This window comes from Xenopus laevis, chromosome 5S, assembly GCF_017654675.1.
Source record: "Xenopus laevis strain J_2021 chromosome 5S, Xenopus_laevis_v10.1, whole genome shotgun sequence".
Classification (NCBI taxonomy): Eukaryota; Metazoa; Chordata; class Amphibia; order Anura; family Pipidae; genus Xenopus; species Xenopus laevis.
The window spans coordinates 34,625,384-34,649,480 of NC_054380.1; the positions used below are offsets into that span (position 1 = coordinate 34,625,384).

Consider the following 24,097-nt stretch of genomic DNA (forward strand, 5'->3'; position numbering starts at 1 on the left):
CTTACTGAAGCAGATACAGTCATATGAAAAAGTTTGGAAACCCCTCTTAATTCTTTTAGTTTTGTTTGTCATTGGCTAAGCTTTCAATGTAGCAACATCCTTTTAATATATGAGTGTGTAGATTCTGCATTGTGGTATTTTTGACCATTCGTCCATTCAAAATCTCTCCACTTAAAATTATGGCTGCTGAGCATAGACAGCCTGCTTCAAATCGTCCCATAGATCTTCAATTATATTCAAGTCGGAGGACTGTGACAGCCATTCCAGAATATTGTACTTCTCCCTCTGCATAAATGCATTTGTAGATTCCAAGTGTGTTAAGGGTCATTGTCTAGTGGAATATCCAACCCCTGCGTAACTTCAACATTGTGACTGATGCTTGAACATTATCCTGAAGAATTTGTTGATATTGGGTTGAATTCATCTGACGGCTCTACTTTAACAAGGGCCCCAGTCTCTGAACTAAGCCACCACTGCCCCACAGCATTATGGACCTCCACCAAATTTGATAGTAGGTAGCAGGTTTTTTCTTGAAATGCGTGTTCTTCTTCCGCCTGCAAAGCGCTTTTTGTATCTTATCATATATCAAATCTCTATATGTTTGTCTCATACCCAAAGCACTTTTTCCAAATGACTGTGCTTGTCTAAATGAGCTTTTAATACCAACCATTGACTCTCTTCGTGAGTTACAGAAAGGCTTCTTTCTCAGCACCCTGGAATACAGATGTTCTTTGTGCAAATTTGTGGCTGAATTGTTTAGAATGATGTACAGATACAGCCGTCTGTAGCAGATGTTGCTTGCAGGTCTTTGAAGGTGATCCTGGGTTATCTGTAACCATTCTCACAAGTCTGACATGTCTGACGAAAGGGCACGTCCCCAAACTACGTGCAATAAACCGCAGCTTTGCCCGCATGCATGTGAGCTCTGAGTGCCGGTTTTCTTCTTTATAATAAGCTAACATTGGGGTACACTTTGTTGGTGTAAACTATAGTAAAGATCTCAATAGTTCTGTTCTATTATATTGCAGAAATAATTATTAATGAGGACAGTATAGCAAGATTCAGCTGAATGCTTAAACATCTATACGTCTGATGAATGTGAGTAGATGCGAAGTCTATATATATATTATGTTGCATTCTCATTTTCTCTTTGTATACGCTCATGGTAAAGCTAAGAAACCCCACATTGAAAATACACAACGACAACTATCTACTAATTCTGTCTACTGACCTGCTGACCTCTTTCAGTGAGGACTTAAGCCGTCACCTGCGAACCATGTTGGATGATCCCTGATGCTGGAGCAAGACGTGTAAGAAGTCAATTACCCATGCATAGGTCTATGAGCTGGACCAGCCACTGACCATATTGTAGCTCAGAGGTTGAGGTCATTTGTAGTGATTTCTGTCAATAGAAAAAGTTAGATTTTTCTGGCTAATAATGCTCCACATGATTTTTTTTTTTTTGGTAGCCTTTTGTGCTTCAATTGCTCTTGAATTGTTTCACTGTTTAACTTGTCCTTTCTTACTCATTTTTTGCATTTAAAAAGTGTTCATCTGTAACTGGATTGTTGGCAGTTTTAAATGTAAATCAACTGGTAAAACTAAGCAAAAAATTTGACTATTTGTTCAAATATGCTTTTCTTCATTATACTGGTAGGTTCTTAGGCAAGGGACGTACTTAATAATAAAGGATATCTCCTGCCTATAGTATATATTATATATATAGTTTTCACAGACAAATACTTCGCTGCACTCAACCCAACCCATATCAAATATTAAGGACATTGAAACATTTTTGGATGTGAACTTAATAAAAGTTGCAAAGAGCAAAAACAATTAGCACAAATGTAATACTCTTCCTTAAACGATATTTACAGCGTTGGCCACTTTAGAATTTGCTTGATTGTGTTCGTAATCTTTATCAAATAGGGTGGCTTTAAAGGGAGGTACCACTGGTGGGACTATGGTGGGTGGCAGGGAAATACAGGTGGTATTGCATTGTGACAGAAGGAGAAGCTTTGTTGGTGAGGCTGTGATCAATGGAGGAGAAGGCACTTCTGATGGAATTGGGGTACTCTTACTTGGTGGAGCTGTCAGTTGGTACCTTTTCTGAACACCAGCCTGCAAAATCCAAACAAAATAATTTCGAACTTAATCCACATATTTTTTAATTTAGCAAGTGCTATTCCTACAGAAACCCTTTAACAGGTTAAGCAAAATAAAAATATTGACCGAGCATGGTTGCTACCTTTCCCAAAATTCTGTGATTTTGATGAAAGTTGCAAATCACGGTTTCCCATGTATTTTTAAGCCACATGCACATTCGTGATTTCTGACTTTTGGGGGAAATCTATGGTGGTGTTCTTCCAAAATGATAGAGATACACATCCTATTGGTTTCTCTGGCAACTCCACAGGAAATAATATTTTTTGATTATTGGCTCTACTGCTTTAAAAATCTCTACTGCTTTAATGGATCATCCCAATATTTCTATAGAATCCCCTTCTCCTTGCATATGCCTGCTACCCATAACCATCTTTATAAGTGCCCCTGCACCCATAACTCAAGGAAATCTAATGACAGGCATTTCTTGTTCTGATTTGTTCTTCATGGCTTTTCCTTACCCATCATCCCCTTTGGATTTAAAATGCTGCATATTCAAAGTCCTGAAAGGCTTCATCGATCTGGCTTGCCATTTCAGCAGGGGGTCCTTTGGGCTGGGTCAGATTCACTGACAGGTTGGTATATTCGTCAAAATACCCCACATCCTCTGGTCCGTTTAGGCTGGGTATGAACGGAGCTACTGCTGTCCTCTCGATGATGTCATCCCAGACAATGCCCTGCAAAATAGAAACCGTAACAAATGCTCGTTATCAGAGGTTTTTCAGAAAGTGGGAACTTACGGCCATGATTAAAAGCTGAGGATATAAAAAGGACTGTATCTCTCAGATAATATTCAAAGGTATAGCCCAGCAGATCCTTGAATTATTTGGACAATTTGAACAGGGGACTTACATTAAAGAATGGATGCTCTGCTACATCAGCAGCATTCCCTGGGGTAGAACCCAGCCTCTCCTCAGGATTCTTCTTCAGCAGCTACAAGAACAGAAAATAGCAGTTACACCTACAGAATATTTGGGGAAACTCAAGAGAATTAGAAAGTGGTCAGTGATTGTAATAAAGTGAAAGGTCAGCGCTTACCTCTGATATGAAGCTCAAGGCTTCAGGGTCCAGGGTTGAGGGGTAGTGTGGTTCATCCTCAACAATGCAGTCGTATAGAAAGTCCCTGTCGTATCCAGTGAAGGGTTTCTGAAATGTTTCATGAGTGTTTATTAGAAGTCCTGATAAATATATATTTCTGGAAATATTTAGTTACTTCCCCCTGTAACTGGCCAGTGGCAATTTCTGCTTACCGTCCCGAGGAGCATCTCATAAACGATGACGCCAAGAGCCCACCAGTCGACTGCTCTTGTGTACGCCTCCTCCATCACGACTTCCGGTGCCATATAAGCCGGACTACCAACCATGGTGTTGGTGCGGTCTCCATATCCGATGCCTTGATTAAAAAAAAATAATTGTTAGTGAGTTTTATGAAGACATTTATGCCAGTGAATGCCCTACATGAGTCCTCTTTGCCCTGTGTAATAATACAAGGTGTCCTTACCAGTTTTGCCCATCCCAAAATCGGCGATCTTGATGTAGCCGTCTTGATCCACAAGGAGATTCCCAGGCTTTAAATCTCTGTTTTGAAAAAAAAGCAGATATTAGGACACATTAAAACTGCTGTGAAATAGCTGAGCCATAAACCAAGCAGAAAGGGTTCTGACTTCTATTTCCTTCCCTTATTTTTCCAAGTAGTTACTTTCAACCTGTAACTGCTACTAAATTGCAACAGCTACAAACCCCCAGTTGTATTCACTACTAAAGGTAGCTACCCCTTTATTAATTCTTACCTGTGTATGACATCCTTGGTGTGTATTCCTTCTAGACCAAGGGTAATACATGCAGCATAGAACCTGCAAGGTTAAGGAAATTTATTAGGTCATTATATGGTGCATTCATATAGGAATCTTAATATTTAGTGCAGCATAAACCCAAATATCCACCTACTTACTTGGCTCTCTCTAGGTCAAAGTGCTTGTTCCTCATCAGGTGTGTTAAACTGCCTCCTGCCACAAACTCCATGATGAAAAAACAGCTGGTTCTTCGTGCTGAAGGTGGCGTATAAATCCACTATAAAACTGTGTGGATTTACTAACTGCCCAATCTGTTTTTCTGCTAAAATGCCTGAAAGATAGAAAAAGTAAATGAGTCGGCATAGAGTAAAATATAATGGGAACAAAAGCAACTGGGTGAAAGGAAGGGAAGTGAAGAAAATGATATAAAATAGAAAAGATTGTGAGACAGAAAGTGACTGCTACATAAAGGCAAAATGGGAGGCCTATCAGATTATGGGATCATTTTCCATGAACTCACTGTTCATATTCCATCGGTGGAGTCGATGTTGTCCCTTCTTGAGCCACTTTAATGGCACAGTAGATGCTTGCCGGAAGATACTCTACCAGTATAACCTGGAATAACAAAGTGAGTTTAGTGTCATTGTTACCCTGTATGTGCTGCTAAATAGCCAAGTCCTAATTAGAGACTAAATCAATTACCTTGCCGAAGCTTCCCCTGCCTAGAACCTTAATCCGGCGAAAGTCCTTTGCCGTAAAACTGGTGAACTGCAGCCTCTCTGAAAGGGAATGAACAGGAATGTGTTGTTTATGCAATGTGAAATACAATGATAGATATATAATTATATCTTGTATTGAGGATTTCTCTTACTGTGTGCTTTCAGCCTCTTCTAATGTTATTTCTTCTTGCCTGAGAATCCTCTGGAAATGGAGCTGTAATCCCCCCGGATGAGGGCCCTGTGATCTTTCTTCTTCATTCTCTGCTTCTTCATGTCTGGAACTTCACTGTTGGGATCAGGTAATTGAGGTAAAATATCATTATAATAAAAGTGTAATGTTTTATAGAAGAAAGCAGGCTAAACTGCGGCCTGCGTGTAAACTGTGATCTCAACCTTTCTTCCTCGTTCTCAGGCTGTTCTTGCACTGGAATGTTCTTCAACAACTGCTTCTTTGCCTCTTCCTCTGCCTCCTCATTGATGTCGTTTGCAGGTAAGTCACTGTATGTATAATACAAGTTGTGTTCATTCCAATTCATTCTTCCCTTAGCGAATGATTAGCTGCAATCTACCCTATTGGTTCCCTTAGGCAGATACACCCTCCATAATCATCAATACTACCCCCATCCATAATTCTTAGCTGGCACTGTTGCTACTGATTATTTATTGTGGAACATCCTAGCCAAATGCAGGTGCATCTTACCCACCTGCCCTCTTTTGTTGCCAATAATTTAATCTTCTGGTATTTTACATTCATTAGAATAATAATCCAGTTGTTAGATAGATTTTATCTAAATGGATGAAAGTATGGGTAGGGGATTTAATCTGACCTCTAATAAACTCCAAAAAGCCTTACCTGTCAGATGGCTCTTCGGGCGGCTGTTCTGTCTCTGGAACAGGTTCCTCAGATGATTCGTGATGTTGATGCTGCAAACAAGGAACAATTGGGCAATTAATGAATGTGGCATTACATGGATATGATAATTGGTAATGTTTGTGTCCAAGAAATCAATGGCATCAGTGTAATATACTCACTTGGGAGTATCACTGGGCAGGTTCTGAAATGACCTGAACCTCAGGCGGCAGTGATCTCTCTTGCTTGGATGTTTACCCCGGTGTCACTGGTATTCTCCGGTACTGCATCTGAAAACATAGCAAATATAAGGATTTTCAAATACAAAACCATTCTTGAACCTAAGGCCTGTTTGTTGATTTGTCAAGATGATTTAAATGATTATTTTAAAATATTTCTTTCAAAAGCTATAAACGTCATCTATAGTCTTGTGGGGCTCAGTGTAATGTCCATGAAGAAGGTAGTGGGTGCGATGCTATGATGACTCTCATGCCTCCCCATATAATGTCAACAGGAAAAGCAAGAGACTGTTATATCTCACCTGGAGCATTCTCTGCTTCCCTCTGAGCTATATCCTCATTGAGCTTGAGGAGAGCGGAGTAAAGGGCTTTCACCTTCTTCTCACTGCTCGTCCTCAGCTCTTCACCTGGGCTTTGGTCTGTCTGTCCTTGGTGACACCGGTACAAGCTTTTCTGCCCCTGCTGCTATCCTCATCTCCTTCTGGATGTCTCTCAGCAGCTCCTGCTTCATACCTAAAAGGGAAATACTTACCCTCGGCACACAAGCATCAAAGACTGATTGATGTCACAGTCTATAGAGAATGGGGGGAAAAAAATGTTTAAGTGCGATACATGCTCCTACACTATAGTGAATATTGAACAATTAAATATATTTTTGAATAACATCAGAAAAATATAACAGCTGTTTGTCATACAGGTTTACGAAATATTTATTGTAAGCTTAGGAATTTCTCTTTTGTAGTGATAATTCCCCTTTATATGTGCTGGCAAGGCCTCTAGTAATCAGTCATGAACAACAACTTTACATTTCCGTCTGCCTTACCTCAGTATGCCGGCGTCGATGCAAGATTTTGCACAGTTTGGGCGCCCATCTTGATGCTCCTGTATCAGGAAAAAAAGGTTGGTATAAGTCACTTCTTTAGTGGAGATAACGAATACAACTGTAGCTGCTGGTAAATGACAAGCTCTGTAACTTCGCCACTACACTATAACAATGACCGCAGAAGTGATGACTTAAAAATCATCACTAAATGTTTTAGTTGGTTATAAATGCACTTACTCTATGCAGCTTTATTGTTAATGGTGTATGATGTTTGAATGATTAGCATTGCTATTCTGATGATGTTTTCTATAATGGAAATACTCTAATAGAAACGCTAATCATTCAACACAAAAACAAGTGTGGGTTTATTATTCCTGGTGTTCCTATTTCTTTCAGTCTTTCTTTTATCTACTTTTCATCTTCCAATTTAATTTCAAAACTGCTGTCTGGTTGTTAGGGTAATTCAGCATAGCAACTAGAACGCAGCTGCCATTCCAAGTCTGTGAGTGAATAGAGAACATATGAAAACAAAAAATAAACACCCCTAGCATATTGTACCGACATGCCCCTCTGCAGGTAAGTACAAATCACCCTGTCACCTCACTCATCAGAACTTGTGCAAAAATCTCAAAATATTGTGATTCCATTTTTCACTCACCTTCCTCCATTCCATGGAATAGGTTCCATTTTATAGGTGTATGCTGATGTTTTAGTTGAATGGAACTATTACGCACTGTTAGGACTTACCCCCAACTAAACGAAACAGGGCCATCTGGGACAGAATAAGCAATATGGATAAGCTAATGGGAAATTAGAAAGTCTATAAAATGGACTCGTCTCTTGTTTACTTATTGACTATTAATGGAATGACACAAAGGAAGGTCACACTATTTGAGTGAAAAATGGAATCACAAATATTTTGAGAATTTTTGCACAAGTTCTGATGAGTGAGGTGACACTTACCTGCAGAGGGGCATGTCGGTACAATATGCTAGGGGTGTTTTATTTTGTTTTCAATTTTAGGAACACCAGGAAATAATAAACCCGCACACTTGTTTTTGTGTTTGAATGATAGCGTTTCTTTATTAGAGTATTTCCATTATAGAAAAACATCATCAGAATAGCAATGCTAATCATTCAAACATCATACACCATTAACAATAAAGCTGCATAGAGTAAGTGCATTTATAACCAACTAAAACATTTAGTGATGATTTTAAGTCATCACTTCTGCGGGTCATTGTTAATATGTGTAGTGGCGAAGTTACAGAGCTTGTCATTTACCAGCAGCTACAGTTGTATTCGTTATCTCCACTAAAGAAGTGACTTATACCAACCTTTTTTTCCTGATACAGGAGCATCAAGATGGGCGCCAAACTGTGCAAAATCTTGCATCGACGCCGGCATACTGAGGTAAGGCAGACGGAAATGTAAAGTTGTTGTTTCATGACTGATTACTAGAGGCCTTGCCAGCACATATAAAGGGGAATTATCACTACAAAAGAGAAATTCCTAAGCTTACAATAAATATTTCGTAAACCTGTATGACAAACAGCTGTTATATTTTCTGATGTTATTCAAAATATATTTAATTGTTCAATATTCACTATAGTGTAGGAGCATGTATCGCACTTAAACATTTTTTTTCCCCCCCATTCTCTATAGACTGTTGACATCAATCAGTCTTTTGATGCTTGTGTGCCGAGGGTAAGTATTTCCCTTTTAGGTATGAAGCAGGAGCTGCTGAGAGACATCCAGAAGGAGATGAGGATAGCAGCAGGGGCAGAAAAGCTGTACCGTGTCACCAAGGACAGACAGACCAAAGCCCAGGTGAAGAAGCTGAGGACGAGCAGTGAGAAGAAGGTGAAAGCCCTTTACTCCGCTCTCCTCAAGCTCAATGAGGATATAGCTCAGAGGGAAGCAGAGAATGCTCCAGGTGAGATATAACAGTCTCTTGCTTTTTCCTGTTGACATTATATGGGGAGCATGAGAGTCATCATAGCATCGCACCCACTACCTTCTTCATGGACATTACACTGAGCCCCACAAGACTATAGATGACGTTTATAGCTTTTGAAAGAATATTTTAAAATAATCATTTAAATCATCTTGACAAATCAACAAACAGGCCTTAGGTTCAAGAATGGTTTTGTATTTGAAAAATCCTTATATTTGCTATGTTTTCAGATGCAGTACCGGAGAATACCAGTGACACCGGGGTAAACATCCAAGCAAGAGAGATCACTGCGCCTGAGGTTCAGGTCATTTCAGAACCTGCCAGTGATACTTCCCAAGTGAGTATATTACACTGATGCCATTGATTTCTTGGACACAAACATTACCATTATCATATCCATGTAATGCCACATTCATTAATTGCCCAATTGTTCCTTGTTTGCAGCATCAACATCACGAATCATCTGAGGAACCTGTTCCAGAGACAGAACAGCCGCCCGAAGAGCCATCTGACAGGTAAGGCTTTTTTGGAGTTTATTAGAGGTCAGATTAAATCCCTACCCCATACTTTCATCCATTTAGATAAAATCTATCTAACAACTGGATTATTATTCTAATGAATGTAAAATACCAGAAGATTAAATTATTGGCAACAAAAGAGGGCAGGTGGTAAGATGCACCTGCATTTGGCTGGGATGTTCCACAATAAATAATTCAGTAGCACAGTGCCAGCTAAGAATTATGGATGGGGGTAGTATTGATGATTATGGAGGGTGTATCTGCTAAGGGAACCAATAGGGTAGATTGCAGCTAATCATTCGCTAAGGGAAAGAATGAATTGGAATGAACACTAACTTGTATTATACATACAGTGACTTACCTGCAAACGACATCAATGAGGAGGCAGAGGAAGAGGCAAAAGAAGCAGTTGTTGAAGAACATCCAGTGCAAGAACAGCCTGAGAACGAGGAAGAAAGGTGAGATCACAGTTTACACGCAAGGCCGCAGTTTAGCCTGCTTTCTTCTATAAACATTACACTTTTATTATAATGATATTTTACCTCAATTACCTGATCCCAACAGTGAAGTTCCAGACAATGAAGAAGCAGAGAATGAAGAAGAAAGATCACAGGGCCCTCATCCGGGGGATTACAGCTCCATTCCAGAGGATTCTCAGGCAGAAGAAATAACATTAGAAGAGGCTGAAAGCACACAGTAAGAGAAATCCTCAATACAAGATATAATTATATATCTATCATTGTATTTCACATTGCATAAACAACACAATTCCTGTTCATTCCCTTTCAGAGAGCTGCAGTTCACCAGTTTTACGGCAAAGGACTTTCGCCGGATTAAGGTTCTAGGCAGGGGAAGCTTCGGCAAGGTAATTGATTTAGTCTCTAATTAGGACTTGGCTATTTAGCAGCACATACAGGGTAACAATGACACTAAACTCACTTTGTTATTCCAGGTTATACTGGTAGAGTATCTTCCGGCAAGCATCTACTGTGCCATTAAAGTGCTCAAGAAGGACAACATCGACTCCACCGATGATATAGAACAGTGAGTTCATGGAAAATGATCCCATAATCTGATAGGCCTCCCATTTTGCCTTTATGTAGCAGTCACTTTCTGTCTCACAATCTTTTCTATTTATATCATTTTCTTTCACTTCCCTTCCTTTCACCCAGTTGCTTTTGTTCCCATTATATTTTACTCTATGCCGGACTCATTTACTTTTCTATCTTTCAGCATTTTAGCAGAAAAACAGATTGGGCAGTTAGTAAATCCACACAGTTTTATAGTGGATTTATACGCCACCTTCAGCACGAAGAACCAGCTGTTTTTCATCATGGAGTTTGTGGCAGGAGGCAGTTTAAGAACACACCTGATGAGGAACAAGCACTTTGACCTAGAGAGAGCCAAGTAAGTAGGTGGATATTTGGGTTTATGCTGCACTAAATATTAAGATTCCTATATGAATGCACCATATAATGACCTAATAAATTTCCTTAACCTTGCAGGTTCTATGCTGCATGTATTACCCTTGGTCTAGAAGGAATACACACCAAGGATGTCATACACAGGTAAGAATTAATAAAGGGGTAGCTACCTTTAGTAGTGAATACAACTGGGGGTTTGTAGCTGTTGCAATTTAGTAGCAGTTACAGGTTGAAAGTAACTACTTGGAAAAATAAGGGAAGGAAATAGAAGTCAGAACCCTTTCTGCTTGGTTTATGGCTCAGCTATTTCACAGCAGTTTTAATGTGTCCTAATATCTGCTTTTTTTCAAAACAGAGATTTAAAGCCTGGGAATCTCCTTGTGGATCAAGACGGCTACATCAAGATCGCCGATTTTGGGATGGGCAAAACTGGTAAGGGACACCTTGTATTATTACACAGGGCAAAGAGGACTCATGTAGGGCATTCACTGGCATAAATGTCTTCATAAAACTCACTAACAATTATTTTTTTTTTAATCAAGGCATCGGATATGGAGACCGCACCAACACCATGGTTGGTAGTCCGGCTTATATGGCACCGGAAGTCGTGATGGAGGAGGCGTACACAAGAGCAGTCGACTGGTGGGCTCTTGGCGTCATCGTTTATGAGATGCTCCTCGGGACGGTAAGCAGAAATTGCCACTGGCCAGTTACAGGGGGAAGTAACTAAATATTTCCAGAAATATATATTTATCAGGACTTCTAATAAACACTCATGAAACATTTCAGAAACCCTTCACTGGATACGACAGGGACTTTCTATACGACTGCATTGTTGAGGATGAACCACACTACCCCTCAACCCTGGACCCTGAAGCCTTGAGCTTCATATCAGAGGTAAGCGCTGACCTTTCACTTTATTACAATCACTGACCACTTTCTAATTCTCTTGAGTTTCCCCAAATATTCTGTAGGTGTAACTGCTATTTTCTGTTCTTGTAGCTGCTGAAGAAGAATCCTGAGGAGAGGCTGGGTTCTACCCCAGGGAATGCTGCTGATGTAGCAGAGCATCCATTCTTTAATGTAAGTCCCCTGTTCAAATTGTCCAAATAATTCAAGGATCTGCTGGGCTATACCTTTGAATATTATCTGAGAGATACAGTCCTTTTATATCCTCAGCTTTTAATCATGGCCGTAAGTTCCCACTTTCTGAAAAACCTCTGATAACGAGCATTTGTTACGGTTTCTATTTTGCAGGGCATTGTCTGGGATGACATCATCGAGAGGACAGCAGTAGCTCCGTTCATACCCAGCCTAAACGGACCAGAGGATGTGGGGTATTTTGATGACGAATATACCAACCTGTCAGTGAATCTGACCCAGCCCAAAGGACCCCCTGCTGAAATGGCAAGCCAGATCGATGAAGCCTTTCAGGACTTTGAATATGCAGCATTTTAAATCCAAAGGGGATGATGGGTAAGGAAAAGCCATGAAGAACAAATCAGAACAAGAAATGCCTGTCATTAGATTTCCTTGAGTTATGGGTGCAGGGGCACTTATAAAGATGGTTATGGGTAGCAGGCATATGCAAGGAGAAGGGGATTCTATAGAAATATTGGGATGATCCATTAAAGCAGTAGAGATTTTTAAAGCAGTAGAGCCAATAATCAAAAAATATTATTTCCTGTGGAGTTGCCAGAGAAACCAATAGGATGTGTATCTCTATCATTTTGGAAGAACACCACCATAGATTTCCCCCAAAAGTCAGAAATCACGAATGTGCATGTGGCTTAAAAATACATGGGAAACCGTGATTTGCAACTTTCATCAAAATCACAGAATTTTGGGAAAGGTAGCAACCATGCTCGGTCAATATTTTTATTTTGCTTAACCTGTTAAAGGGTTTCTGTAGGAATAGCACTTGCTAAATTAAAAAATATGTGGATTAAGTTCGAAATTATTTTGTTTGGATTTTGCAGGCTGGTGTTCAGAAAAGGTACCAACTGACAGCTCCACCAAGTAAGAGTACCCCAATTCCATCAGAAGTGCCTTCTCCTCCATTGATCACAGCCTCACCAACAAAGCTTCTCCTTCTGTCACAATGCAATACCACCTGTATTTCCCTGCCACCCACCATAGTCCCACCAGTGGTACCTCCCTTTAAAGCCACCCACAGTACAACCAGCAGTGCCTCCCCTTCAACCAAAATGTTTTTATACACAGAAGCACCCATAAGCCACGCGGGTAGACCCTTCATTCCTCTTCACTCCATCCCTCAGACTGCAGAGGTCGGGCCTGCAGGTTGCAGGGAATCCAACGGAATGGAGAGGAATGCAGCATTCACCTTGCGGCTTAAAGGTGCTTGTGTGTATGTTGCCATATCCTTCTCTGTTTCCCTCACCCTGCTTCCCTTTTTCATTTGGCGCTTGATCCTGGGAGCAAATCCGATCGCCGTTAAGGGGTCAGGAAGGAATTTTTCCCTCTAGTGAAGCAGATTAGCCAAAGCTTAAAAAGAGGTTTTTTTTGCCTTCCTCTGGATCAAAAAGCGCAATTTATTCTATTTATCAATAATAAAACTGTGTCTTGCACAGATTTACCACCAAGTCGCTGTGTGTGTCTTTATTCTGGTTACTGGTCTCATTTGGCAGGGGTAACATAGAGAGGGTGTGTGAGAAGTGACAACATTTTTACTGTATTTCATGGTGTATGAGGAATGGATCCCATTTTCCCTTTCATGGTCTGTGTTATCAGGTGCCTCCCAGATAGGGAAAAAAATGCACAAGAGCAAAGTGACACTCTCCTTCCCTTACTCTCCAGCCCTGAGCTCAAAGCAATGAAAGTTACAATGCACAACACAATATTCATTGGGCAAACGAGAAGATGCCTGTGGGTACAAAGGCTAAACCTATGCAGTGTACACAGAATATTCGCAGATAAGGAACAACAAGAATGAGGCAGAACCCCTGTGGTACCTTGCCTTATACAGGAGCAGAATAAAGAGCTTCCAAGCTTGGATGGATACAACATAGTAAGTCAGGTTGGGAAAAAACACACGTCCATCCAGTTCAACCTTTTAAGTGTGTGTGTGTGTGTGTATATATATATATATCTATATTCGGGGTTTACCTTGACGTGGTATGGTGGCTTATCAATTTTATGATCATAACTTTGTAACAAAATAACCCCTATTTGGGTACATATGCAATAGCATTTATTATACTTGTATATATACTTTAAAGCCTTTAGAGTGCTCCCACAACCCCCCTGTTTGATATTATATATATATATATATATATATATATATATATATATATATATATATATATATATATATATATATATATATTTATTTATTTAACCTGCCTAACTGTCAGCATCTCGTAACATTAAAACATTTCAGGTTGCCTCAGTGAAGTCACATATAGGACTTGCCTCTGAGCTTCTGTATCTCATGCAAAACCCGACGCCAAGCCTAGTCTCATAGCAGCACCTTTAGAATAATCTCCTACTGTACATTGTTGCACATTGCAGCCAATTAAAAAAAAATAAAGAAAGATAAGATTATTATTTCTCTACCTCTAAAGGTAAATGGTATGTTTCCAGGCAGCCACTGCGCTAAGTATAAGTGGGTGTAAAAAAAAAATAGAAAATTATTTTAAAGGGGTTGCTTATCTTCCAACACTTTTTTTCAGTTCAGTTGGTTCACTAGAAAAACTTTTTTTCATTTACTTTCTATTTTCTAATATCGAAATCTAAAGTTTAATTTTTAACCTCCTAAAACTTCTCTGGGGAGGAGAGTCGCAGACCCTGTAAACTGTTTTAAATTGATACACTTGGTTGATACATTTATTTGTCCCTGCTGAGCGGAATCCCTGGGTTTCGTTAAAGACTGCTGTTAGAATTTATACAATAGATACTAATACTAATACTCCAGAGATGCTGCAGAGAAATGTATCAACTAAATGGTGAAAATTTGTAACAGTTCAGTGCTTGTGTGGGTAAAGGGGCGGGGGGCTGCCTGTGTGGGTAGAGGGCAGGTGTTCCCTGGGTGGGTAATGGGGCAGGCAAGTTCCCTGCATGGGTAAAGGGGCAGGTTCCATGAGTGGGTAAAGGGGCAGGTTCCATGTGTAGGTAAAGGGGCAGGTTCAATGTGTGGGTATAGGGGAGGGCAGGTTCCCTGCGTGGGTAAAGAGACGGGTGGGTTGCCAGTGTGGGTAAAGGGGCACTCTGTGTTTTGCTCCTCTGGGATTGTCTCCCCCTGAGGGGCAAGATGTTTACTACAAGTGACACAAAGGTGCTGCTGTGTGTTATTGCCACCCTGTGTTCTGGGTCATTATAATTATTATATCTTCATAATTATTATGCGGTAACAGGATCCATTGAAATGGGAAAAAAGATGCCTGATGTTGGTCTGCCCCTTACCTGCCCTTATGTTGGGGAGATTCCCCTGGTGGGAAGGAGTACAGCCCACAAGCAGGCAGCAGGGAGGAAGGGGAGAAGCACCAGAAGCAGCGTGTAGTGCAGCCTACAAGCAAGCAGCAGGGAGGAAAACAATGTTATACCCTGTCTCATTGCATAACAGCCACCAGTGGGAATTATCTGCTGACTGGCGCCTACGACAACACGGCCAAAGTGTAGACACACCCTCTGTGGGGGCCAATATAGAGTCTCGCTGGCCACAAAGGGAAAGTCAAGGGATTGGACATTTTAATCGCCACCTGTTTCTTTCGACAGAACCTTCAAGCTGTGGCTAAAATCAGCCCCCATAGTGACTCTTCAGGGTGTGTAGATAATTGAATTATATGCTTCTAAAGCCCAACTAACAGGTGTGTGGCCCTCCTGTTACAAACTCCCATATACTCTTGTTGTTAAACTCCCTTATCCTCCCGACACTGAAAGGCCACATGTTACAAATATTTTTTATATATTGCATTAAAATCGTGTCTTCTTCTCCTGTGCCTGGTGGTATCTCACCCCTGCCCCCACTCTGCCCGCCGTGCCCATTACATTCTGTTGCACTGGCTTCCCAAGGTCAAGGAAAAAGCACCAGTTATTGGGCAGTGGGTGCCCGTGGGTGTTTCTATTCATTGCACAAATCCAATTAGTCAAACCGGAATCTTCTCCAGTTCTTTATGCCAGAGGTGCAGGGAGTTGGGCAGAAAAACACACACAATGGGCTTCATGTGCTGCGTAACAACCTCTGCCTTGTGTTTATTAAAAGGAGAGAGAACAACCCTGTCAGACAATCAGAATGCGGCTCCTGTGTGGGTAAAGGGGCGGGTTCCCTGTGTGGATAAAACACATTTTCTATAGTAAGTACATATCTAACATGTGACTGACGGTACATATACGGCAATAACTAATGCAGCCATTGAGGGCAGCTTAAACTGCCTTTTCCATTCAGTACCATGGACAGCACTCTGTGGCTGCAGCTCCTATTGATTGACACACTGATTGGTGGCACCAAGCTATCACAGCAAAGAGCCAGTTCTATACACCTACATGTAATATTTTTATGAAATTATTCCTATTAGATTATATCCCACAGTTACAGTCCCAATCTGATAAAAAAGTATATTAATATAGGGAAATATTTGATGATTTTAAGCGCATCACTATGTACAGGCTATAAGCAAACGTAAGTGGCTTTTCGTGCTGAATAGTACAGGGAATACCTATGCTGACATGATGTTGTAAACAAATGTAAGGGGTGTTTCTGGTGAACTATGCATAGTAGAAGGGAATACCAATGGGACATAGTTTTATTATATCTCTCTATACAAGTCAGAGAAGCAAATTAATAGAACTTGATAGAAGCATAGGGTGTGGAACTTGTTCCTGATAGAATTTCGTAGTTTCTGTATTGGGTGCCAACGTGGGAGCGCATGTCAAGCATCAATCACACTGTCCCTGAGGGTAGGTGGCTATGTCTTTTCCCAGGAATGGCATGGAAGTTAGGTTTATACTCATGGCAGGAGACATGCTGCAGGCTCTTATCAGAAGGGAACTCATAATGTTATTCGCTATTTACTGGGAATATGTTATTTCATTTCAACTGTACAGTGACATTATCTATGAATTTTATAATTAATAAATGGAACTATTCTCTACAAGTCGTTTGGTGCAGTATAACTTGATGGCAAAAGGATGAAGGAACCCTTTGTACACGGATTATAAATACAATAATGCACATGGGGGGCTGCAGGAAACCTGCAATTGCCTCATTAGTTGTGTTGTTTCACCTGCAATTTCTAAAGAAATCAGAGGTTCTATGATCCAGAAGTCATCTAAACTGACATGTTCTTAGATGGAACACTCACTGCTGAGTTATAAACTGTCTCTGGAAGCAATATCAGCACAAAACAACCATGAAGAACACAGAACCGGCACACGGAATTTCTCTTCCACAGGGGGGTGATCCCCTGCATCTGTTGTGTCAAACAGCTGTAAACACCTTTGGGTCAGCTTTGTATGTGCTGGGAATCAGCTGAAAAGAACATGGGGAGCTACTGGGGCATCTTTGGAGAGACATTTACTACTGCCACCCAATTTGGTACTTTTATTACCAGACAGATTTTGAACATTTTGAAGGTGCGTTTCCTGGGAGGATCTTTGAGTTTACCCAGGAAAACGATATTTCATTTTTTTTTTTAAGGACAACATTAGCTTTCAAAATATACTAGAATGTTGGTGTCATTCCAATTCTGTAATAAGATATAGGCTTTGGAAAAAAAAATTGCCATAATATAAACACATATATCAGAGACATAATTTAGTTTATGCATAAAATCACAACAGATTTAGAAAGCTCCATGTCTCCTGAACACCCCAATACCAAATATGTAGTTTTATGGAGATTTCTCACTTTTATAGGTCAAAACTCCAAGCAGTACACTAGCAAATTTCCAAAGCACCACTGCACAAAACTGCATACTTCTGATTTTAAGGCCAAATATTCCACTAACAGTAGGTTTACCCTAAAAAACAAACATTTTTAGAACGCATTGATGTGGATAGGGAGGAATTATTAGGAAGGGTAAAATGTCATGACCTCTAAACTCCTAGATTAACTTCTTAATATTGTAAGTCTAGTCTCCAAAATGTACAAGGTACTGTTGCAATATTTTAAAACACATTCCCAGCCCTTTTGTACAGGCTGGCAGAATGATGTAGGTATAGTATTTCCAGAAAACTTTAAAAAATTTAAAAGAGCGGTTTACCTTTAAGTAAACGTTTAGTATGTTATAGAATAGCCAATTTTAATCAACTTTTCAATTTGGCTTCATTGTTTATTTTTATAGCTTTTGAGTTATTTGCCTTCTTCTTCTAACACTTTCCAGCTTTCAAATGGGGGTCACTGACCTCATCTAAAAACAAATGCTCTATAAGGCTACAAATGTATTTTTATTGCTACTTTTCATTACTCTTCTTTTTTGCCTATTCATATTCCAGTCTCTTATTCAGAACAATGCATGGTTACTAGGGAAATTTGGACCCTAGCAACCAAATTGCTGAAACTGGAAACTGCAGTGCTGCTGAATCAAGAGATAAATAACTCAAAAACCGCAAATAATAAAAAATGAAAACCAAATGTGAATTGTCTCAGAATATCCATCTCTATACCATACTAAAAGTTAACTCAAAAATGAACATTTTAACTGAATTCACAAGTGTTCCAGAGCTGACAAAAGAAATGAGCTACAAACTGGGCACTAGATGGCACTACACTTCAGCTAAACTACATAACGTACCCAGATAGCTGTGAAATTTGCTGGAGATGTGGAACAGAAAAGCGGACATACTACACATTTACACATGTGCTGCTCTTCTTCTCAACTTAAATCATACTGGAACAACATACTTACAGAAATAACGCAGATTTCAATAAAAAACACTGATACAATAACACGATACTAGAAAAAAAACAGTCAGCACATTAAATCACACAGTGATTTAATTTACCTTGCGTCTCCTACATGCAGCGAAAACATTGATCCCTAGACGGTGTCTCAGACCCCAACACATTCCCAATAGATTGCCCTGGGAGAGGAAATAAGAAAATGAGAATAAATAACACATTTCATACACGATAAAAGTCAGGCTTATTGGAAAACATGGGAAGCATGTCTGACCTTCATTAAAAACTGGGCGAATAACAAAATTCAACAAACTCGCAGCACCAGCAATACATGTGTGAGCTGAAATCTGAAATAGAATATTTAACTCTTCCTTGCTCAATACATGCGGCAATGTATGTACTAACAAAACCATCAGCTTGAAAATACAGCTACCCATCTCAAATTTACCTCAAACTGTAATGCTTTTTTTTTTGCAATCTCTTAATCCTGATGAAAGAGACAGGATGAATTGAGTGATTTGCAGCTCCATGGATATGTAACTTCTCTTGCTTATAGCCTTGCCATTTCGTCAGCACATGAATCTGCCACTTATCTGTTGCTTTATCATAACAGCTCTATTCTCTATACAAAGCCTATTATATGCCAGACTGCTATTTTACTCTGTCAGCCCTTCCTTTAACTGCACTTTTTATTTTAACTTCAATACTATAGTAAATAAATAAAATAATTACATATTTGTACATTTACAGACATTTCCTTGTTCCCTGCGACTTATTTCCACTTCTGCCCTGGGCCGTCCCCAAACTCAGCCCTCTCCACATGACAGGAAAATGTGGTTTGGCTGAGCTGCCATGGGGAGGGGCATTTATACTGAGTGAATATAGCAAGTAGGATGAAAGAACCCTCACACCTGACAAAGAAGGAGAGATGGAGGAGGACACGTGGAGGGGGAGGGAGGATGTGGCTGGGTGAATAGGGGAGGGCTGAGTTGGGGAAGGCACAGGGCAGAGAGTGGAAATAGGGGAGGGAGCAGGGGAATCTCTGTGTCTGATTGAATATTAACACTGGGGAGGTGGGAGTTTTGACAGAGGGAGGAGCACCTTATTGGGCTAAATATACTTTAATAAGAGCAATATATATCGGTGCATCCAGACAAAAGCCTTCTGTTCAATCACACTGAGAATAGGAGCACTGTAAATCAAATATACTTGAGTCTGGTTCCAGGCAGGGAAAAATCAGGGATTTATATGCAAATCCTAAGTAAATTCAAAGTACAATCGTCGAAATCCTACTCACTGCCTTGGTGAAGTCCTTGTCAGTAGCTCTGCCCCAACTCTATATCATCTCTCTGGAGCAAATACATCATTTAAACACACACACGTCTAACTGTACCTCTTTCCTTTAGTGGCATGTAAAGGAAGGGGGTAGCGCTATATGTCAGATCTTATTTTGTTCAGTAACCACATCTAATCTTTTTTGTCAGTAATATTATCCCTTCTTTGTATTGATGGACATCCAGGCCTCCACTGTAAATAACAAACAATGACATCTTACTGAAGCAGATACAGTCATGAAAAAGTTTGGAAACCCCTCTTAATTCTTTTAGTTTTGTTTGTCATTGGCTAAGCTTTCAAAGTAGCAACATCCTTTTAATATATGAGTGTGTAGATTCTGCATTGTGGTATTTTTGACCATTCGTCCATTCAAAATCTCTCCACTTAAAATTATGGCTGCTGAGCATAGACAGCCTGCTTCAAATCGTCCCATAGATCTTCAATTATATTCAAGTCGGGGGACTGTGACAGCCATTCCAGAATATTGTACTTCTCCCTCTGCATAAATGCATTTGTAGATTTCCAAGTGTGTTAAGGGTCATTGTCTAGTTGGAATATCCAACCCCTGCGTAACTTCAACATTGTGACTGATGCTTGAACATTATCCTGAAGAATTTGTTGATATTGGGTTGAATTCATCTGACCCTCTACTTTAACAAGGGCCCCAGTCTCTGAACTAGCCACACTGCCCCACAGCATTATGGAACCTCCACCAAATTTGATAGTAGGTAGCAGGTGTTTTTCTTGAAATGCCGTGTTCTTCTTCCGCCATGCAAAGCGCTTTTTGTTGTGACCAAACAACTCAATGTTTGTCTCAGTCCAAAGCACTTTGTTCCAAAATGACTGTGGCTTGTCTAAATGAGCTTTTACATACAACCATTGACTCTGCTTGTGGCGTGAGTGCAGAAAGGGCTTCTTTCTCATCACCCTGGAATACAGATGTTCTTTGTGCAAATTGTGCTGAATTGTAGAATGATGTACAGATACACCGTCTGTAGCAAGATGTTCTTGCAGGTCTTTGAAGGTGATCTTTGGGTTATCTGTAACCATTCTCACAATCTGACAGGTCTGACGAAGGGGCACGTCCCCGAAACGTAACGTTGCAATAAACACGCAGGGCTTTGCCCGCATGCATTGAGCTCTGAGTGCCGGTTTTCTTCTTTATAATAAGGCTAACATTGGGGTACACTTTGTTGGTGTAAAACTATAGTAAAGATCTCCAATAGTTTCTGTCTGATTATATTGCAGAAATAATTATAATGAGACAGTATAGCAAGATCAGCTGAATTCCTCAAACATCTGGAACCTTTTAGAATTTTAAATGATTCAATGCCTAAGCTTATATGTAATATGTTGCATTCTCATTTTCTCTCTGTATACGGCATGGGTAGCTAAGAACCCACATTGAAAATACACACAGACAATCTATCTACTAATTCTGTCTACTGACCTGCTGACCTCTTTCAGTGGAGGACTTAAGCGTCACCTGCGAACCATGTTGTGATGTCCCTGATGCTGGGAGGCAAGAGTGGGTAAGAAGTCAATTAACCCATGCATAGGGTCTATGAGCTCTGGGACCAGCCACTGACAGTATTGTACTCAGAGGTTGAGGTCATTTGTAGTGATTTCTGTCAATAAAAGTTAGATTTTCTGGCTAATAATGCTCCACATGATTTTTTTTTTTTGTTTGCCTTTTGTGCTTCAATTTGCTCTTGAATTGGTTTTCACTGTTTAACTTGTCCTTCTTACCTCCATTTTTTGCATTTAAAAAAGTGTTCATCTGTAACTGGGATGTGGCAGTTTTAAATGTAATCAACTGGTAAAACTAAGCAAAAATTTGACTATTTTTCAAATATTGCTTTTTTGCTTCATTATACTGGTAGGTTCTTAGGCAAGGGGACCTGTACTTAATAATAAAGGATATTCTCCTGCTATATGTATATATTTATATATATAGTTTTCACAGACAAATACTGTCGCTGCACTCAACCCAACCCATTATCAATATATTAAGGACATTGAAACATTTTTGGGTGAACGTAATAAAAGTTGCAAAGAGCAAAACAATTAGCACAAATGTAATACTCTTCCTTAAACTGTTATTACAGGCATTGGCCACTTTTAAGAAGTGCTTGAATGTGTCGTAATCTTTTGGAGCAAACATAACTTTTTCAGTAAGAAGTTTTATTACATTCACTGCGAACTGGCACTAACTATAAAATTCGCAAACCTTCTTCCACTGTCGGAAGTCGTCGATAAACAGGTTCGGGTTTGCAAAAGTTATATTAAATTCGCACAAAAGCAAATTTGTTTGCACAGAGGCATAACTTTTCGCATTGCAAATATTTTTTCTGTTATCGACTTTTATTCCATTCCCCTAATAGTTCTCAAGGTACCCAGTGGGCAATTTCCATACGGCACGGCTCCAAATTAGAGGTGGGGCAGAGGCTGGGGGGGGAAGGGAGAAGAGAACAGGGGAGTGGGGAGACTTGTCACCCATGATTATTTATGCACAACTGCACGCAACATCTCCTGAAAATTCCTCTCCATTGGAAATACAGTATAACCCCAATTTTACGCACATGGCTCTGTGCTTGTCGTATGGGGTCCTGGGAAGGGACATGTGCATGCCACTCCTTAGAAAGCTGGCACTTGTGCCCATCTGCATGTCACTTGCAAAGTTCTTTTAACCTCTGGAATTGGGTGCAAACGCTGTGCCTGACTGGCTCTGGCTCTGTACATTGTTTATGTTAATAAAGTTTGTGAATCTCATTAGTAAAGGGATATTGTTGAAGGAAAACTTTTTTTCAAAACATATCAGTTAATAGTGCTGCTCCAGGAGAATTCTCCACCTAAATCAGTTTTTAAAACGGGGCAAACAGATTTTTTTCAAAGTTAGTTTTGAAATCTGACATGGGGCTAGACATATTGACAGTTTCCTAGGTGCCCTCAGTCATGTGACTTGTACTCTGATAAACTCCAGTTACTCTTTACTGCAAGTTGGAGTGATGTCAACCCCAACCTTACCCTTCAGCAGCCTAACAACAGAACAATGGGAAGCTAACCAGATAACAGCTCCCTAACACAAGATAACAGCTGCCTGGTAGATCTAAGAACAGCACTCAATAGTAAAATCCAGGTCCCACTGAGACACATTCAGTTACATTTAGTAGAAGAAAAAATAGCCTGCCAGAAAGCAGTTCCACTAACAGGCGAATTTTCCCCAGCATCCGGTTCGCACCAGTTCGGCAGACACAAATGCGATACGACTATGCCAATTCACTAATATGCTGCGTTTCATCCTGGGTGCCGAACGCTGGTGACTTTTCACTAGCATTTCTTAGCAAAGATGCGCTATCATTCGTTTATGCCTAGCAAAAATTCGCTAGTGATCTTGCGCTTAGGTCAGTTTGCATATGGCGGGTAATTTAAAGTTGTATGGAGGTCTTTATTATAAATGTTGGTGAAAATGCTTGAAGTTACCACTTTTTATAAAAAATGTCCAGGGAACCTTAATAAAGTCAAGAGAGTTAATATAATGCCCTACACATGAGCCCACTGTAACATGAATGTTCTATATTTTATGATAGGAAAGACCGGTTACCCGGTTAACCGGTTTTCTGGGGAAAACCGGTTACCCAAAAATAGTTTGTTAGGACTTTTGCGGGCAATCCTGCTTCAAAAAAGGAACAGTCACCAGCGTTTTTGGAACTTTAATGCATTTTTTTCGGCTCACAGGATATGATGTAAGTGACAGAAGATTAAGGAAGATCTTGCTTATTTTTAGCACTTTGCCTGGTCTGAGGTGGCGAAGTCAACTCTGGCGAAAGAGTTTCCACACTTTACTGAATTTGCAGAGTAACGACCTTTTGCCAGAGCGAAGTCGCCTGTCTGAGTGTGAACGAACTTTTCGCTAGTGAATTGTCGCCTGCAAGCGATGTCCCTGCTGGTGAATTGTTGCGTTAGCTACTTTGTCCTTTAGTGAATCTACCCCCTAAAGTGTCTCTTTCTGAAACCACATGACCAGGCAAAATGACCTGAGATGGCTGCCTACACACCAATATTACAACTAAAGAAATACATTTGTTGGGTTCGGAATGATTTTTTTACATGCTAGAGTGAATCACTGTGTAAAATTTAGAAATAAAAATTACACCATAACAATCATGACAGAATCTCTTTGAGGTATACAACACAGTGACAGATGCAGTTGGTAAAGCATGCTGGGAAACATGGTTACACTGACTAAATGAACTCTTAGTATGATGTAGAGAGTGATATTCTGAAACAATTTGCAATTGGTTTTAATCTTTTATTATTTGTGATTTTTGAGTTATTTAGCTTTATATTCAGCAGCTCTGTTGCTAAGGTCCAAATTACCTTAGAAACCATGCAATGATTTGAAAAAGAGATTGGAA

At 40.0% G+C, this 24,097-nt stretch overlaps 2 protein-coding genes and 1 long non-coding RNA gene across 4 annotated transcripts; 2 read left to right on the forward strand and 1 right to left on the reverse strand.

Annotated features, from left to right (window-relative positions):
* Positions 1-2,761: 2,761 nt before the first annotated feature.
* Positions 2,762-3,560, reverse strand: LOC121394184 (serine/threonine-protein kinase N2-like). The gene is made up of 2 exons (XM_041564403.1): positions 3,414-3,560; positions 2,762-3,309 (listed from the first exon to the last, which is right to left on the reverse strand). The coding sequence occupies exons 1-2, from the start codon at positions 3,525-3,527 to the stop codon at positions 3,166-3,168; spliced, it is 258 nt and encodes an 85-aa protein (XP_041420337.1). The 5' UTR covers positions 3,528-3,560; the 3' UTR covers positions 2,762-3,165.
* A 4,694-nt stretch (positions 3,561-8,254) lies between these two features.
* On the forward strand, positions 8,255-9,610 carry LOC121394182 (phosphatidylglycerol--prolipoprotein diacylglyceryl transferase-like). Its single transcript, XM_041564400.1, has 4 exons — positions 8,255-8,523; positions 8,775-8,881; positions 8,989-9,059; positions 9,416-9,610. Exons 1-4 carry the CDS (start codon positions 8,316-8,318, stop codon positions 9,522-9,524), a joined length of 495 nt encoding a protein of 164 aa, XP_041420334.1. The 5' UTR covers positions 8,255-8,315; the 3' UTR covers positions 9,525-9,610.
* Positions 9,611-10,209: 599 nt separating this feature from the next.
* On the forward strand, positions 10,210-12,950 carry LOC108717812. 2 transcript variants are annotated; one of them, XR_005961536.1, is made up of 3 exons: positions 10,210-11,171; positions 11,276-11,569; positions 11,744-12,950. It is a non-coding gene; the product is annotated as an uncharacterized LOC108717812 (long non-coding RNA). The 2 variants fall into 2 exon arrangements; XR_005961535.1 differs by having other exon boundaries at positions 10,210-10,630; positions 10,842-11,569.
* The last annotated feature ends 11,147 nt before the right edge of the window (positions 12,951-24,097 follow it).